The sequence below is a fragment of the Aquila chrysaetos genome, chromosome 2 (genome assembly GCF_900496995.4).
Source record: "Aquila chrysaetos chrysaetos chromosome 2, bAquChr1.4, whole genome shotgun sequence".
Classification (NCBI taxonomy): domain Eukaryota; kingdom Metazoa; phylum Chordata; class Aves; order Accipitriformes; family Accipitridae; genus Aquila; species Aquila chrysaetos.
Window position 1 is genome coordinate 76,142,115 of NC_044005.1, and position 16,894 is coordinate 76,159,008.

Consider the following 16,894-nt stretch of genomic DNA (forward strand, 5'->3'; position numbering starts at 1 on the left):
GCATAGCTAAGTGTACTGAAACCAATCAGCTTATTACTTGTAGTCTGGTGAAAAAAACCATGTTAGTACAAGTTTTTCTTGCCAAGACTATTTGAGGATTAGTTTTTGCTTAAAAAGCTACTTCATTGTGTTTTGTGGGACCATGTTAGAAAAGGTACTGGTTGTTAGAGTAAAACATATTATGCTGGATCACGCAGCCCGAGATAGGCAAGTTGCCGCAGCTCCATGTCACCAGGTCCAACCAGTAGCGAGGTGGAAGATGTATTCCCAGTAGGCATATGCACACAGAGCACACGTTTACACCACATATACTTATATAGGCAGGAGTTGCTAGGGCAGGGTACTATTTGGGCTGCCCTGCTCTCCCATGATTGTCCTTGTGCTCCTTTGTGGGTGTACAGATGAGCTTTTATCACATAACCTAACATTGGTCTTTTTTTTTTGTTCATGTTTATCTAGTATCACTAGAATGACTTTTATGGACTTGATGCTGTAGACTTTTACATGGATCACAGACCTTCTACATGATGTTAGAAGGCCAAACTGTCTTGTTCTGCTTTAGGAATCTGTCATTAAGAGCGATACCAAAAACATATAGACACTCTCTGCATCTTTTGGTTCAGAAATGCCGGTTAAACTGTAGTGTTATGTAAAAGAACACATTTCTGTGAAGAAACAAACTATTTCTTCCAGAGGAAAGTTTTCAAGCCTGATATGTACCTAACAGAAAAAAAAAAACCCTGATAGGAGCCATTTTCAGTATTGCTTTGCACTCAATACAATAACACATTTCTTATTGGCACTTAGACTGTTGTGGATTTCCACAATTCACTTTATGTGTCTTCTACTGTAGGGTGCCCCAGGAGTTCCAGGAGTTGCTGGCCCAAGTGGAAAACCAGGGAAGCCAGGAGATCGTGGGACACCAGTAAGATAATGATACACTTACAGTATCAAATTTAAAATTACAGTCTGTTGATGAATATGAGACATGTCCTTGCTTTAAATACTTGTCTTGCACTTATGACAGTGGTTAATACAGTGGAGCTAACCTAAGACCACAAGCCTTTTTTTCAAACAATTTTATTTTTACAGTATGCCATTTTGCTGAGTTTAATAGTTGGGGCTGGAAATTGTGGTCTCTGGTTTCCACTAAAAAGATCGTAGGCTATTATGTGCCAAGACATATATATTCCTACACTGCATAAGCATGAAGAACTAGGTCAGCAAAATGACTGGAAAATCTTTATATTTGTGTATGTGTGTGTGTAGTAAAAAAGTGGTACACTGCTGAAGGTGGATAATCTTTGGTAATATTACATAATCACTTCTGTTTTGCAAATGTTTTGTGCTTTTTACAATGTGATTTCAAAATTATTTGGGGGTGGTTTCTGTGTGTTCTATTCAAACCTTTAAAGTGCATCCTGAATGGAGAGAAAGAGCAGGAGGTGCTGCCTCCCACCAAGAGTTTTAGGAGAAATTTGTATTGATTCATTTATAGGTTTTCTGAGAAATTATGCCTGAGTCAGGAGTGGAGACAGCAAATGAAATGGGAAATCATTCGTTACTTGTACTTAATGTCTGGCAATCAGCCAGAATTTTCCATCCTGCTTCAATGTCATTGTGTATACGACAGCTGGATATTTTGGAAGAATATATAGTAGACTGGGCGGCTTGATGGTTATGAAGTGGAAGTTCCCAGGAGCACCTGGAAGCTGGGTCATTTTCTCATACACATGTTGAATTCAGTCTGCATTTGCCAGCCTATAAATCCCATTTCTCTTTGCGGTAGAGGACATTGAGTGTCTTAGGAAAGCACTGAAGCTTTCCTGCCTTTAGACATATGTTGCTCATGTGATATTCCTGCCAGGTCAGATGCTTGATAGACATAGCCGGGTCACGAGGTGCCATGGTTTGTTCACAAGTAAGCTTCAAACTACCAGGTGTATCTGAGTTTTCCTTCACCTGGGACACTGGATGGCTGATCCTGTTCAGTACCAAAGATCTTCTGCAGGTAAATAACGTGCATAGAAGGAAATTTGGCTACAAGCCCAGTTTCAGTGCTTTTGCAAAGCAAAGCAGTCAACTCCTGTCCAAGCACCATGTGTAAGTTCCCCTATACTCTAATCTTAAGAGTTCCTTTCAGTTAGAAATACATTTTTTTCCAGTTAATTGCACTGTCTCGTAATGGGACACTGTGCATCATATTTACCATTTCTTATGTTTCTAGAACAGATCCCAGCAGGAATTCTGGCTTGCACCTTGCACAGATGTTTTATCAGACTCCTGGTGGACAGAATTTCAATGCTTTCCTTTGTGTCCACTATTAGAATTGCCAAAGGTGCAGCCTGACGGCCAAATGCAACTTGCAGTGTCATGAATCATACTTCAGGCCTGCCTGAATTTGTAACTTCCTGTCCTGAGAAAGATAATGAGGCTTCACATTGCCTCTGGCAAATGCAAGGAGTAAATAATTTTCGACCAGATCCTGCCATTTTCTCTTCTACCTGAACAATCTGTATTGCTGGTACTATGCGGCGCAAGTCAGGTGAAAGACCCCTACAAAGCAAGGAACTTTACACCTCAGGCAAAAGATAAACAGTTACACGCAAATATGAGGAGCCTTGGTGTTGCAAAGACATTCCCAGTGAGTGCAGTCAATTGGAGCTCTTTCCTGATGTGCTAAATACCACTGATGGGCTAAGCTGAGGCAGACCACACCTCGAACGTGGCTGTAAACATTTCTTTACCTCAATGTGTACTTGATACTTGAAGTGTTAACTGAATTTTCAAGGAAATAGGAAATTTGCCTTTTTAATCTGCTTATAAGTACTTCCAAGAGAAACTTAGGTGGATTTTTTTCAGTGTAGTAACCAAATGACCGAAAAAGGAACAGTAAGAACACAAATGAGTCAGTAATCTACTGAGAATTGAGCACTGGCTTTCCTGGAGGAGACTAAAATATCTCTCCTCTGTCTCTCTGGTCAAACAGAGAGCAAGCACTTGGTAGTAGTCTGTACACATATTGTAGGGTAACAACCAGCAAGGGTAAGAAAGTCATTAAGCTAAAAGAGGATATTGGCTCAAGAAGAAATGGGTATGTTTTCTGTGAATAAATGTAGTGGGAAATAGAAGATCTTGGACTATCAGAGAAGGAAAGTTCCAGTGCTGTTGGTTTATAGGTGTAAGAGTGAAAATGGTAGTGGATGGGTAGGCAGACTAAGTGGTCTTAAGGTAGAGCTGTCTTGTTAAAACAGGGTCTGAGTTTGTTGATCCAGGAAGTCCCCAGGAAATAGTACATGGCATTTATGTTTTATATATAGGGTGCTATTAGACTGATGCCTCCAGGACCAAACAGACTGTGAAAACCTTTAGAGGGTAATCCTGAGCACACAAGGGAGATGTTTGTTGTGAGTTAAATGCAGTTTTTGAGCATTTTCCATTCTCTGTTGCCATGTGTTTACTGATCTTGCATCCATCTATGCAGACATCCTAGATGAAGTCTCAAAAAAGACACTGCTTTGGGAGCAACGAACTGGTGGTTCTTGTGGGGAGCAAACATTGTTTTGGGGAAAACAATTGAGCACATTATCTTTTAAAGTAAAAATAGCAAAACTTCCTTTGTTTTGTCCTCCTTCAGCCGTAGCACTTTGCTGCAGCCCCAGCCTTCATCCTACAGCTCAGAAAAATCTCACACGCAGCATAAACTAGCTTTTCCTCATACTGACCCCAAGTGACTCTCTCATTGCAGGATATCAACAAAACAGAATGTCAGCAGCAGCTGCTGCTTCTCAAAATGCTGGCAAGCAGTTGGCTAAATTGCACTTTTTTGTCTATTAAAAGAAAAGAAACTGAAATTTAAGAATATAATCAAGGGGGGGGAAGATGCAAATAGCAACTCAGTAATTGCAGTTGTAATTATTTTTTGGAAATCATATTTTTAAAATATCCAGGTGGAAAATGAACTTTGTCATTAATATAGCCAGTCAGTGTCTAATCTTCAAATTTTAAAATTAGTTTGGAATAACCTATAGATTTCCAATCATAAGGTTGAATCAGTGTATCTTTGCAAGGTCACAAATTGAAGAATGAGGCTCACTTGATTTCAATGAATTGTAAAATTGACTGTGTATCGCTTAGAATTAAGGAATGGCTTTAGCATTTTTTTAGCTGGGGGACCTTTGTTGGCAATACTTTGGAGCAATGTTGTGCTTTTGTTATCAGAGCACCTTCCTGTTTTACCAACGTGGCTTGTAGCTGAAGACAGCCTTAAGAAATTTTCTTAACCAGTCAGCAGAAAATATTTCCAGAAACAGTATATAGGATTTGAACATTTTAAGTTTTCTTCATTTTTTCTCTTCTGTATATAGTTCTGGTGTGTGAATGCTCTAGCAAGTGAATTCATTGGAACATGCTATTTTAAGAAATTATTAGAATATTGCTGGGATAGTAGACCAGAAATCTGATTTTTAATGCTTGCACTTACCTAGTGAATAAACAAGAAGACGTACTGCATGATTTGCTTCCCGTCAAAACAATGTGAAGTTGTAGTATGAAAGCATTAGAAAGAATGAGAATACAATGAGCAGGTATTATAAATATGTACTCAGCAGATAATTTCAAATGAATGTGCTTTCAGAAAATAGCGACAAATGCCAAGTTTCAAACTGAAAGAGAAGCACAAAATAATTTGTTAATATTTTTTTCCCCCCAGATTTTCATGTTATAGACTAGTGCAAGTGAAAAATCTGCAGTTCTATTCAATGGCTATTTCAGATACATGTGATAGTTTATGACTGAGATGTTAATGTTGTTGAATTAAGAGTCAAATCACATCTCTTTTAGAGCTTCAGTACATCAGCATTTACCACAATGCTCATTATTAGAGAAGGACAGATAGAAAGGTCGTATTTTCCTGATGGTTTTAATTGTTACAGTTTATTTATGTTCTTATGACATTTACAAGTCCATGGTCTGTGTCAGCATGTGGCTGTGCTAAGCTAAACTAAAAGACAGACCTTTTCCCTGTGGACTTTACCAAGTAGGAAAAGATACAGATGAAAGAGTGAAGGACAGAAGGGAAAGAATATTCATCAGTTTGATGGGTATATTGTGTACACATTAGTAACTGTCTCATTGGTGGGATAATTTATTCCAGTGGCACATTTATGGTGTCACCATTTTAAATCTTTCATTTGAGTCTGTAAAATTAATTTTGCATAAACGATCTGTTATGCATGATGCAAACGTACCGTATGCCAACTACTTAACTCAATGATGGATGAGCTGCCTCATATTTTCTGTGGCATGTCATGGGGTAGGTGTATGCAACACTGCTGCAGAGGAGCTCAGATAGCGTACTAACTCACACCCCGCCATACCCCATGGGAATTTGTTTGCCCAAAACGTTGATAGAAGTCCATGAAACAGTGCCACCGCATTTGAATTGTATCTGCTGTGACCTCAGAGGAATGATTTGTTGTCTCGTGTTATTGAAATTAATTGCGGGTACTGTAGGAATGTTATGAAAAACAGCTGCGGCCCACACTTAGCCTTTGCTTTGTTGATGGTGATAAACAGGCTGCTTAAAGAAATACTGCCATGTAAAAAGCAGTAATACTTGGGATGTATGTGTAACTATGTGGAGAGCCATGCAGAGCAGCAGATGACCAAACTGGTCTTTCACCTTTGAAATATGCCTTACGTTCAAATAGTAATTTAGGCTACTAGTGAAAATCTATTTGAACTCTTGCTAGCCCCTTTTTGCTTAACTAACAAAGCTCCTTTGCTCTTTGGACACATTCTGGCAAGTGAATTTACAATAGATTTTAGGACTCAGCTGTGGCCTAACTCTGCGTCCACGGAAGTCACCTGTAAAACTCACAGCGGCCACTTCAGGAGCCATAATTTCATCCAAAGTGTCATTTGTACTGCCCTGGAATTTGGCACAAGTGTCATTTGTCACACATGTCATTTGTCACAGTGAGTATTCAAAAGCATTAGAAGGGCTATTCGTGATGGCTTCCTAAGCAGGTCTTGCAGCAAATGCAGTTTTGTTTTCTTTTTTTCTTTTGTATTTTGATGTCAAAATTAAAAGAGTCATTTTAAAACACTTTGCAGATTTTTAGATTTTTCAAAGGGCAACCTAGTGGCTAAAACAAATAACTGTGAATCTAATTTTCTACTTACTTTAAATGGGCATCTGCAATTTTTATTGTGGCCAAAATCATATCAAATAGACCAAAGCAAGTCACGAACATCCTTCTGAGATCATTGCTGTCTATTCTGAAAATCTTTAAAAATCCATCATGCCAAGCATTGTAATTACATTTTCTTTGGAAAATACGGTTTGCTCTCTCTTGGTGCTTTTCTTTGCTAGCAGTGGAATGCAAACATAAGGCTACAATCTCAAAATTTTGTTTGCAGAGTAGCTTGTGCATGCATATCTCCAGTTCAGCATTTAAAAACATCTTTACAGTATACCTGATGTTTTTCCAGCCATAGACACATACATACATAAAAATCAGAATCAGTCCTTCTGGTTAGCTTCTTACATAGTATTCTTGAAAACGAAAAAACCCACAGCAACCACTACAGTATTCAAAGGCAAATGGAAATTGCTGTTAGACAAAAGTTAGCTCTTGGCAAATGTCAATAATTATAAAGCAGGTCAAGCTAAGACTTCTGTGAGACTATTGTAAGACTAGAAGTGGTTGAAAATTAGCAGGGAAGCTGTCATTATAAATACAATAAGCACTTAATGGCATCTCTCTCCATCTCTTCATAGTGCCTTTTCACTTAACACAGGGTCTGTTTCTTGTAGGTTCAAGGAGACAGCTACCCTTCCTAGACATGTGTTATTCTTCCTAGCTTACCTTCTTAACAATGAGTTGGCTTAAGACTTAAAATTAAACAGTCATATATAACTCATGCAAGACCATTCACCATTTACAGAAATGTGATGCTAGAAATTCAACTTTCAAATTGCCAGTGTGGTTCCAGTGTCAGAATGTGTCAGTTTCTTTGGCCCTAGTTTGAATTTTCCCTCTAGATCTTTTTCTTCTGCATCTGTCAGTATGTTTGATCATACACAAAGATCATTGCTTGTCCAGTCTTCTGGCACCTGCTTTAGCCTCTCTGAAATGTAAAGTTCAAGGAGGACCAGGTGTCTCTTCTGAAAGGAGTCAAAATGTTTTCTAGAATTGCATGTCTCAAACCTATAGGTGGGGTGGAATAACATAATCCTTCAGCTGTTTTATTTTTACTGTATTTATTTTAGGGTGCACCTGGAATGAAGGGAGAAAAAGGTGACAGAGTAAGTCTGCTTTAAAGTCAGTTTTTCTCAGATTTCTCAATTAAACACTATGTCTTTGAAAGCACAGACACTTGCTAATAAAACACTTGTTTTGGTTTTGATTACTTAGGGTGACATTGCTTCTCAGAACATGATGCGAGCAGTTGCAAGACAAGTTTGTGAACAACTGATAAATGGTAAACAGTGTTGCTTGATTTGTTTTCATACTAGTAATTTACTACTTTGTTTGTTAAAAGAGAAAAAAATGGTTTAAATTTAAGGTGAGATACTGGCCACAGACCATAGCGAGAGCTTGAGTGATCTGATAGCTGTCCAATGCCAATGATTTGGTGGAAAAAAATGTAACACTAAATTTTTGCCAGATCTGCATGGCTAGTTTGATCATGAACTAATCTGTGACCTTTGGAAATACACATGCAAGTCTAATGCTCTGTACAAGGAAGGTGACTTTCCTTTTGTCAGTCTGGTCCAACATTACTTCATCTTTGTCATAAAATCAGTATACATTTTCTCATTAAACACATCTTATCTTCAGGAGGAGAGAATCGGTGAGAAAAAGGATCCTCACTGCAGGTACTTTGCTAGCAGAAAGAGGCAGATGAGTGTTGGTTAAATACTGTGCACAGAATCAGCTGTGCTATGCAAGGAAAAATAATATTTATTTGGAAAAGGACTCCAAATTGAATTTCAGTCCTCTACTGCCACACAGTGCAGCTCTGCAGCCCATAAAAGCGGTCTCTACAGAGGCTTTCTCTCTGTCCCTGAGGCAGTGCTTTTGCTATCAATAGACCTGCCGAGGAGGACAGAGACAAATGAGGCCATAAATTGTTAATGTTGTTTCTATAACAACGGTAAGTGCTGACTGAGGTAAACAGATATACCTTTTGGATCATTAAGAGTGCTTGTGTACAGGGAGGAGGACAGTATGTTCTTTAAATGTCTGTGATGGCTGCTATTTAAAACATTTCTATTAGTTAGCCAACACAGAGGAAGGAAAGTACATTCATGAATGTGTTAGGCTTATGAATAAGGATGTGTTATCTGAGATCTTTTAGCATCTCTTTTTTGAACATCCCTGCCTTATTTTTTTCATATTCGGCTCATGTCTTTAGGGTTGTGCTAGGACTGGCATGTTACACTAATCAGGAAGGGCTAGATGTGGTCCCCCATTAAGGGCTCCCTTCTGCATAATTTCAAAACGCTGTTGCTTTTTTTCAGATACCTTTCTTTGGAAATAAAATTTGCCTATATCCAGGAAGTATGTAGATAGAAGTCTATGCATCCCACAGGCTTAAGAAAGCAACTTCATAGACTGTGTGCTGCTAGCTCTACACATGAATAATTTATAGTGTGTTTGCGGTAGCTTCAGAGCTCTGAAAGTACATAGAAATGTGATACTCCACTTTTAGAAGTGTTACAAGTGCTTTCTGTTCTTCAGAGTGGAAATAGCCTCTAATTAGAACTCTGAGAGCGAGTATTGTAAACAAATGCTTATTTTGTGACTTTAATTGCTTTAAAGTTAGTTTTTGTTAATGTTATTGGCTTCCAGAACTCCCCTTACCTTTTTTCCTTCCTTTTCCGTTCATGTTCAGCCTTCTTATCAGACATTCATCTTGAGTCTTTCTACTAGTTCACCACTAATTTATTGAATGGGAACAAGGATAAGATTTGATGCAGAGAGATAATGTGTTATTCCTTCCCACTTTGATAAAAGACTTTCACTCATTTCACATGGTTTATTGAACCATTTTTCTTTCCTTTTGAAGGTCAAATGAGCCGGTTCAACCAAATGCTGAATCAAATCCCGAACGATTATTATTCAAACCGTAACCAGCCAGGGCCACCAGGACCACCTGGTCCCCCAGGAGCTGCTGGGACAAGAGGAGAGCCTGGACCTGGAGGAAGACCAGGATTCCCAGGACCTCCTGGGGTCCAAGGACCACCCGGTGAAAGAGGTGAGTAAATTCCAAGGCAGCTGTGTATTTCACAGCAGATGTAGTGCAGAGGCTGCCAGAGGAGCAGTCTGATCCCTTTACCGTGTCAGACTAGGAGGTCCACACCTAGCAGTAGCCTGTTAGGCCAGCTGGGTTGCCTGAGGGGCACTGATGTTCTGGAGGACAAGGTTAATTACATCAGTGCTTTCCTCTGTCTCACCATGGCTCATGTTTCATGAAACACAAGTTGGTATAACATTTTGGCTGCTGTCTCAGGCTTCCACAGGATATCCCAGGAAAGTGAATGTTCTCAGAACTCTTCTGGCACTAAACAACTACATCTTGAAAGGCTGGCTGGAGTAACACAATGCTTTGCAGAACAGAACTCTGATTAAGAGAGAAAATGAGTCATTACCAAGAATAAAAAGTAGGAGTTGAAAGAATTAGGTCTACATCCTTGGCTCTTTGCAGTTCTCTGAGGGAGGGAAGCAACTCTGAACTGAGCTTGAGCATATGGGTAAACGTATTTTGTGGCTACCTTGGATCGCTGCAATGACGTGGAGTGTCTGTACTGTACTATGTTGCGGCCTTTGCCTATTCCAGCTACTCTACTGTAGCATAGACTCAGTGCTGTGTTTTCTAGCATATATTTTAGTATAATCTTTAAAAAAGACTAGAAAAAATCAAGGAAGAATGAATTTCTGCAATCTGCTCTTTCTTAAACTTATTTCATCATAACTGTTTCTAAGAAAATGTAGAGCATCCTTTATAGTAGAAGTATGCAAGCTTGAAAATACCCTCCTCTTTGTAGTTTAAAATAATAAGGTTCTGTGGTGTTTTAAGCATCTCAGAGACTTTTCTGTTTTTGAGAAAGCTTATTCACACTAAATTACCTCTGCATCCTACTTTATTTTTAGGTTAGTATATTTATATCCAAATTATTTTCCCAAATGCTCATTTGGACATCTGTACAAAATAAGGTTTGACCAGCCTTTTAACATTAAATAATGGGAGCTAAATATTAATATCAAAGAGTGAGCATGAAGAAATATTTGTTGATGTGGTTTCCTTCCTTTGGTTTTTATTGCTTTTTTTTTTTTAATTTATTCTGTAGGAATGCCTGGAGAGAAAGGTGAAAGAGGGACTGGATCTCAAGGACCACGAGGTTTGCCGGGACCACCTGGTAAATATTTCTTGTTTTATCAGATTACAGAAAAGTAGGAGAAAAAGACAACATTTCTTCATAAGGAACCAGACTCCATATGGTGAATGAACATGCTTTACTCTGTCCACTTCATGTTTTTGACACATATTAGAGTTTACTGGAAACCCCTACAAAAAAGGGCAATTTAGAAAGATTTTTGGATATGGCTAATAAGTATTTATCTTTATCTTGTAATTTACTCATCCGGTATGCTTGCTTGTGTGAAAATGTATTTAATGAAAATACATTATCCAAATATTTGACGGATATTTTCAGAAGTGTTATCCGATGATACTTTTGCAGTATCTAGTTCCATTTTTTACTTGTGATTACAGAACTACAAATTGTCCCCGCACTACAAAATACTGCCAGACGCAGAGTTACCAGATGATAGAGTCAGATGATTTCACCCTTGGTTTTGGTCTTTGTATCATGCAGTTTTGCTCACTGATGCCTTGGCAGAAATCAGCTGCATCATTTGTTTCTGCTTGTAGTTTACTAGGCTAAACAGGGTTTTTCATTACAGGGCCCATAAGATGCTTGCAGCAAATTGTAGCCCCAGTTACTTGAAGCTTTATTTTTCTGCTAACCATAATAAGACCGTTTCCAAAAAAAACATTACCTCATCTATCCTGGGGCTACAGGGTAGCAGAATTAATGTACTCCTGTATTTTAATTGAAATCCAGTGTGCTTGTCTAATCTAGTGGTTTCCCTGGAGATCTCGTATCTTACACGGAGGGGAAATAAACCAGAGAATTCATTGATGTTTCTTACTTGGCTCAAACCTTACTAAATAAGTTTCTGTGAATAAATCCTTAAATAAGCCACACACAGGGAAGCAACTAATGATGAGTCACATTTCTAGTTTTCTTTTGTTTTTCTTTGTTGACCTCCGTATAGCAACAAAGTGCAAGTGTTTTCTCACCAAAGACATAGCCTAGTCTGTGTAGTCTAGACAGCAGTAATGCTAGCTGTTTTATCAAGCTAGTTCTTAAAGAAAACAACCTCCCAACCATTCAATTCTAAATTTAGGTCCACAAGGAGAATCTAGAACTGGTCCACCAGGCTCCACAGGATCACGAGGACCGCCGGGGCCGCCAGGTCGTCCTGGAAATGCGGGTATTCGAGGTCCCCCAGGGCCACCAGGATATTGTGATTCATCCCAGTGTGCCAGCATCCCTTACAATGGCCAAGGATTCCCAGGTAGGTTATGAGCAACTTAACTTGCCTTAAATAGCCTTCACAGATGTGGCTGTTCGTATTGAGCTGCTTTACATGAGACAGTCCTGCTAGCCTGGACATACTGAATCAGGACGAAATGGTTGCAATGAGCAGGCCTGCTTCATTGTAATGTGCAGGTATACGAGCAGTCGTTTGAACTTTGATGCAGATTTACTTGATGTTATGTGTGGTTTGCTTTAAATAGGAAGTAGTAACAAAATATTTTAGTCTTTTTTTTTTTTTTTAAACGTAGACGGTTAGTAGTTGATAATGTTGCTTATAGGATTTAAGTGACCATTTTCTTCTTCTTCTTTTTTCCCCCTCCATCCCCACCCCTTCCTATCGTCTTCAGAACAAGGTTGAATTCTCCATGTTTCTCTTGAAAATAAAAAGAATGCTGTGGTTGGCAATTTCCGTGTGTCTCTTTTTGAGCAATGTCAGGATTATTTATACTAAATTGATACCTGAAATAAAAATTTTCCACAAAGGAAATCCATTCGTTGATACAGTGCAGACAACTGAAAAACACCACTGTCCTACAATTTCTACCGAGTTAAACACCATGGAGTCTCTGATTAGCCCTGGGTCATATCAGCCTTCCTACACTGTGATGTAGCTCAAAACAGTAGGCTGCTTCTGGCATCAAAATAAAGGGTCACAGTGGCCACCAATTTCTGACTGGAAAGATTCTAATATATTTTAACATGGGGATCCTGCAGGACCACAGTATTGTTAACAAATTAATATGTATGCATTGCAACATCTCAAAATTAGTGTATGTGATACTACTCTTGGATACGGTTTGCTGTTAGTGTATTGTGCATGTACCCATGAAATGAAAAAAAAAAGAAAAGAGATATATATATATATGTACACACTTGCAGACTCAGTGCTGCTGGTTAAAGAGCCAGGTGGTTGTGCAGATCTCACACAAAATTCTTATTTAAGTGAAAAAGAAAGAAAATTGTACCTGTGATTCAGCAGTGTTCTCCTTTCTACTAAGCAGCTATGTATACATATATAAATATATGCCTATGACTTAACTGTTATGTATTCAGTTGGATGAAAGTATGTTTTTGCACATCAGATGGACTTTTTAAAAGACTAACATCATCTTTGACCTGTTTCAGGTTTCGGCTAACACATTTTCTAAGTCGCCAGTGCTGCTTACAGTTTGAATACATGAAAATCCTGTTTCTGAGATGTTTGCGCACGTGCTTATTAGAAAATGAGTCCGTATGGATATTTCACCACGGATATGGTTTTTGAACCATGTTGGCCTCATAGAATGGGGAGATTCTTTTTACTAACACAACTCGTGAATGAGATAAAGGACAGTGATGTCAATTCATTAAGCCTGTTGCATTTCAATAATAAAATAGTCTTTCTTTTTTAAAAAAAGACCCAGATCATCAAAAGCCTCAGGAGGCTTATAAAGCTACTAACCAGCAAAGGTAATGCCATTAGAAGAGACAGATTTAACCTGGTAAATGAGAAATGACTTATGTAAATAGTAAACTAATTGTGGCTTGTAAATGATTTGTATGGGACCGTATCCACTAAAATCCGTTAACAACTCTACGTGATGCTTTTGCATAAAAGCCTGCTGCTGCTTGCTATATGCCAGAATAACATCTTTGACAACTTATGAAACCTACCTGTCTGTTGCTTGTTACCAACATGTCTGAATCGGGGCATGTGTCTTTTTTTATATGTAATCTTGTTGGATTCTGTAACTGCAGTTATAAATACCAAAGTTTTATAATTATTTTTCTTCTGTTTTGCTGTAGTTTTTGGTGTTCCTGAAGCACCAGCTGTAACTCGGTTTGTTACGAGGAACAGCACGAGAAAATGACATGTACTGTATATTGCCGCTGGTGATAGCTATGTCTACATTTACTTTCCCGTTCTCAGAGAAAATTAGTATATGCCAAACCCACCTATTCATCTTACCTGCTCCATGTCTTCTACTAATTAATTACACAGTTTAAAATAAAGTCCAGTGCTTGGATTTACTGAAGTAGCTGTAAAATAATATTTTTATTTGATTTGCTTTGGGTTGTTTTTTTTTTTTTTTTAGTTTTACAATAATTGGTCCCTTGCATAATTTAAGACTCTTTCTGCAATGTTTTGTGTATTATAAATACAAAGCCTTTCAAAATTAATTTTAAACTTTTTATTATTTTACTGCCAAAAAAGTGTTTATGAACAAAACTAAAAATACCCCCAGTGAACTATTAACTTATATATTTATTTTATGGAAATAAGATTGGACTAACATTATGTAGACAAACTAACCTTCATTGTGTTTGTGGATTCAAAGACATGCGATAACTATTATGTTCAATCGGACAACTATTTTCAACCAGAACCATACGTGCCTGAAAGTGGACCCTATCAACCTGAAGGTGAACCCTTTATAGTACCTATGGAGTCAGAAAGGAGAGAGGACGAGTATGAGGACTATGGAGTTGAAATGCATTCACCAGAATACCCTGAGCACATGCGCTGGAAAAGATCACTGTCAAGAAAAGCAAAACCAAACCCATAAAAGATCTGTGTCTTGTTTTGGTTTTTTTGGTTGGTGGGTTTTGTTTTTGCTATACTTGCATTTGCAGATACACACAGGGAGAGTGCATTCTTTCTTTTGCAATATAGCTTTCTGGTCTTTTCATATCAGACGCACCCCTGTTTTGTATCTCGCTTATGTGGGGATAGCAACATGTGTACCTAGAGACTTCATATTGCTCTGGAAATGCTTGTAAAATACTTTTGCTTATAGTGGCTGCGTACAGGTTACTATGTGCATTCAGTTATCCCAGTGCTGCCTTTTCATTAAAATAATGTAAAAACAAATAAATAAAAAAAAGAAAACCAAAAAGCCAAAACAAAAATAACCACAGAGCTGCTGCAAGTTTCCTAAGGACTGTCTGCTTTAGCTCTACATTTTTCTTCTTTTTCAAATGCATGTTTGCAGTTCAGTCAGATCACAGGTCTGCATTATCTAGTTAAAAAAGAAAGAAACAAAAAATTCCCTCTCCTTCCAATATCATTGTCATTTTCTTCTAGTCTTAGTTACACTTTGCAGAGCATATACTGCTCTTACACATCTCCTTTAAACACCACAAACATTAAGTAGCTGAAATCATTGTATCAACTGGATACAGTTTAATAATGCCTGAAATCTCCCTGTTTGTAGACACAGTAACATTTATGCCAAATTGCAGTCAATCCTGCAGAGATGGAATTGCATGTTTATGTTGTATATTTAGTATGGAATTTTTTTTTCAGAATACAATGTTTCTTAGTTATCAAAAGCAGTTGGAAATTGTTTGCAAGACTATGGATATAGAATTGCTGCTTTTATATTTTAACTGCAAATTGTGAATTTCACTGCCTTATATTATTTATTTCTGAAATGAAAGAGGCATTTTTCAATAAAACTACTGAAAATTTATATGCATCTATTCATTTTTTTGAAAGGCATGTTGAGACTGATGTGTGTGTATTCCATTAGTGTTATTTACTCAACCATTTGGAAATGCCAGGTACCAAAAATCAACTAGAATGGGAATAGTCTTAAAATAGGTATTTAGGCTGTGGTGTCTAGAGGCGGGTGGATGAAAGCAGGAGAGGCTTCCTCCGTCTGAGGGATGAATAAGAGTTTTGAGAAATTCAGTCTGCAAGGCATTCGGTGAAGAAAATGGAAAAGAGGGTCTGAGCTTCCGCTGCTGTCTTTTCTGGGGTTTCTGACGGATGGCCGTTGCAGGGAGAGAGAGACTTTCCACCCGAGGAACTACTTGAACTGCAGTGAGTGCCTAAAGCCACACAAACTTTTAATTCCTTGCGTGCTGTGAGCATTGTAGCCATGGCAGCACCGAGGCCAGTATTAGCAAGCAGCTTGCTTGAGGAACTGGGTGTCGGGTGTTTGCTGAGCTCCATCCTGCTGGGGCCGAACGTGAGCTGGCTACTCTCTGCTCAGCAGGTCGTCTGTATCTGCACAAGCTTTGGTCACAGCGATGGCTCCGATGTAGCTTTACCTAGAGAGGGTGACAAGGATGTTTTGGAAAAGAGCACCAGAACTGCAGGGGACCAGAAGAATTACTTGCTAACTGAGGAGGAGAGAGCGGACCGGTGGTGATCCTTCCTATCCATTGTATCTTGACCAAGGTCTGTCTTAGAAGTAGAAATGACTTTTGCAGTAGGACCTGGAGCAAAGCCGTTTGACTTCATTGGGATAGCTGGAATGCTGTTTCTTAATGTCATGCAAGACTTCTGTCACACAGCTAGATGTGCAGGCTGGCTTCCCCATCACTGAATTTTGCTCCGCACTGGAAGCTATAGGGCAAATTTTAGTGTCCACAAATGGAAATTATACAACTCCATAGTCTGCCTGACTGGTTATCAGTGAAATGAAATCCAAACAAAAGGCATTTCAAAGAGTGATCCTGATTACAGCCATATGTCTTTTAGACTCTAAGAGAATAATTCTGGGCTGAACAGAGGAACATTTAAAGGAGAATCAAAGCCATTGATTATGTTTTCTTCTAACTGCAGAGGGTTAAATATCAAAAACATGTCCTGCAGCTGATGTGCAATAAAGAAATGCATGTCTCTGGCAGAAAAAAAGATGCTGGTAAAAATCTGTCTTTTTCTGGCATTAAGTGTGTCCCTAGGACAAGCTTAACCAGATGCCCATATCTTCATAAAAAACATTCCCTTCTGTCCTCCAAACATAAAGTTTTACCTTATTTTAAGCATCTATTTTAAATTATTTCTCTATTTTTTCACAAAATACACCCAATGCCTGCCAACCATGCCTTGTATTCTTTGTGTTCTTTATTAATATCAATCTTAATAGAGATGCCGCTATTTGATTATCTGGTGGCCTGAAACATTTAAACATTCAATAAAACCTAAGCTTATTGGTAGTCAGTACATTTTAATGACAAAAGTCTGCTCGCAGATCTGCAGGATGGATACGAGCTCTAGGATGTGTACTTCCTACAGGCACAGAATTACAAAGTATGAGTCATGACCAACTCTGAACTTGAGGTATGTGCTGATGAGCATTTGTATCTCAAAAAGATCCCCATAATCCCCAAACCTGGTTAACATTTCTTTCACCTGTGCCACAATGTTTGACAGAGTCAGACTTCTTCTGACGGAGCATTTTGATGTAAAAAGGACTTTCACTGGCTCATCCAAAATATGGAGAAAAT

General features: G+C 38.4%; 1 protein-coding gene across 9 annotated transcripts in view; it reads left to right on the top strand.

Annotated features, from left to right (window-relative positions):
* Positions 1–15,129, top strand: part of COL12A1 (collagen type XII alpha 1 chain) — a 107,130-nt gene extending 92,001 nt beyond the window's left edge. For 7 of the 9 annotated variants that reach the window (XM_030005896.2, XM_030005900.2, XM_030005901.2 and 4 more), the window contains 7 exons: positions 854–925; positions 7,277–7,312; positions 7,422–7,488; positions 9,079–9,267; positions 10,361–10,429; positions 11,484–11,654; positions 14,042–15,129. In XM_030005896.2, coding sequence (XP_029861756.1) covers positions 854–925; positions 7,277–7,312; positions 7,422–7,488; positions 9,079–9,267; positions 10,361–10,429; positions 11,484–11,654; positions 14,042–14,223 — 786 coding nt within the window. In that variant the 3' untranslated portion in view covers positions 14,224–15,129. Of the gene's footprint in view, positions 1–853; positions 926–7,276; positions 7,313–7,421; positions 7,489–9,078; positions 9,268–10,360; positions 10,430–11,483; positions 11,655–12,024; positions 12,546–12,802 lie in introns of those variants that run through there. The other 2 variants (XM_030005926.2, XM_030005932.2) reach the window with 2 other exon arrangements.
* The last annotated feature ends 1,765 nt before the right edge of the window (positions 15,130–16,894 follow it).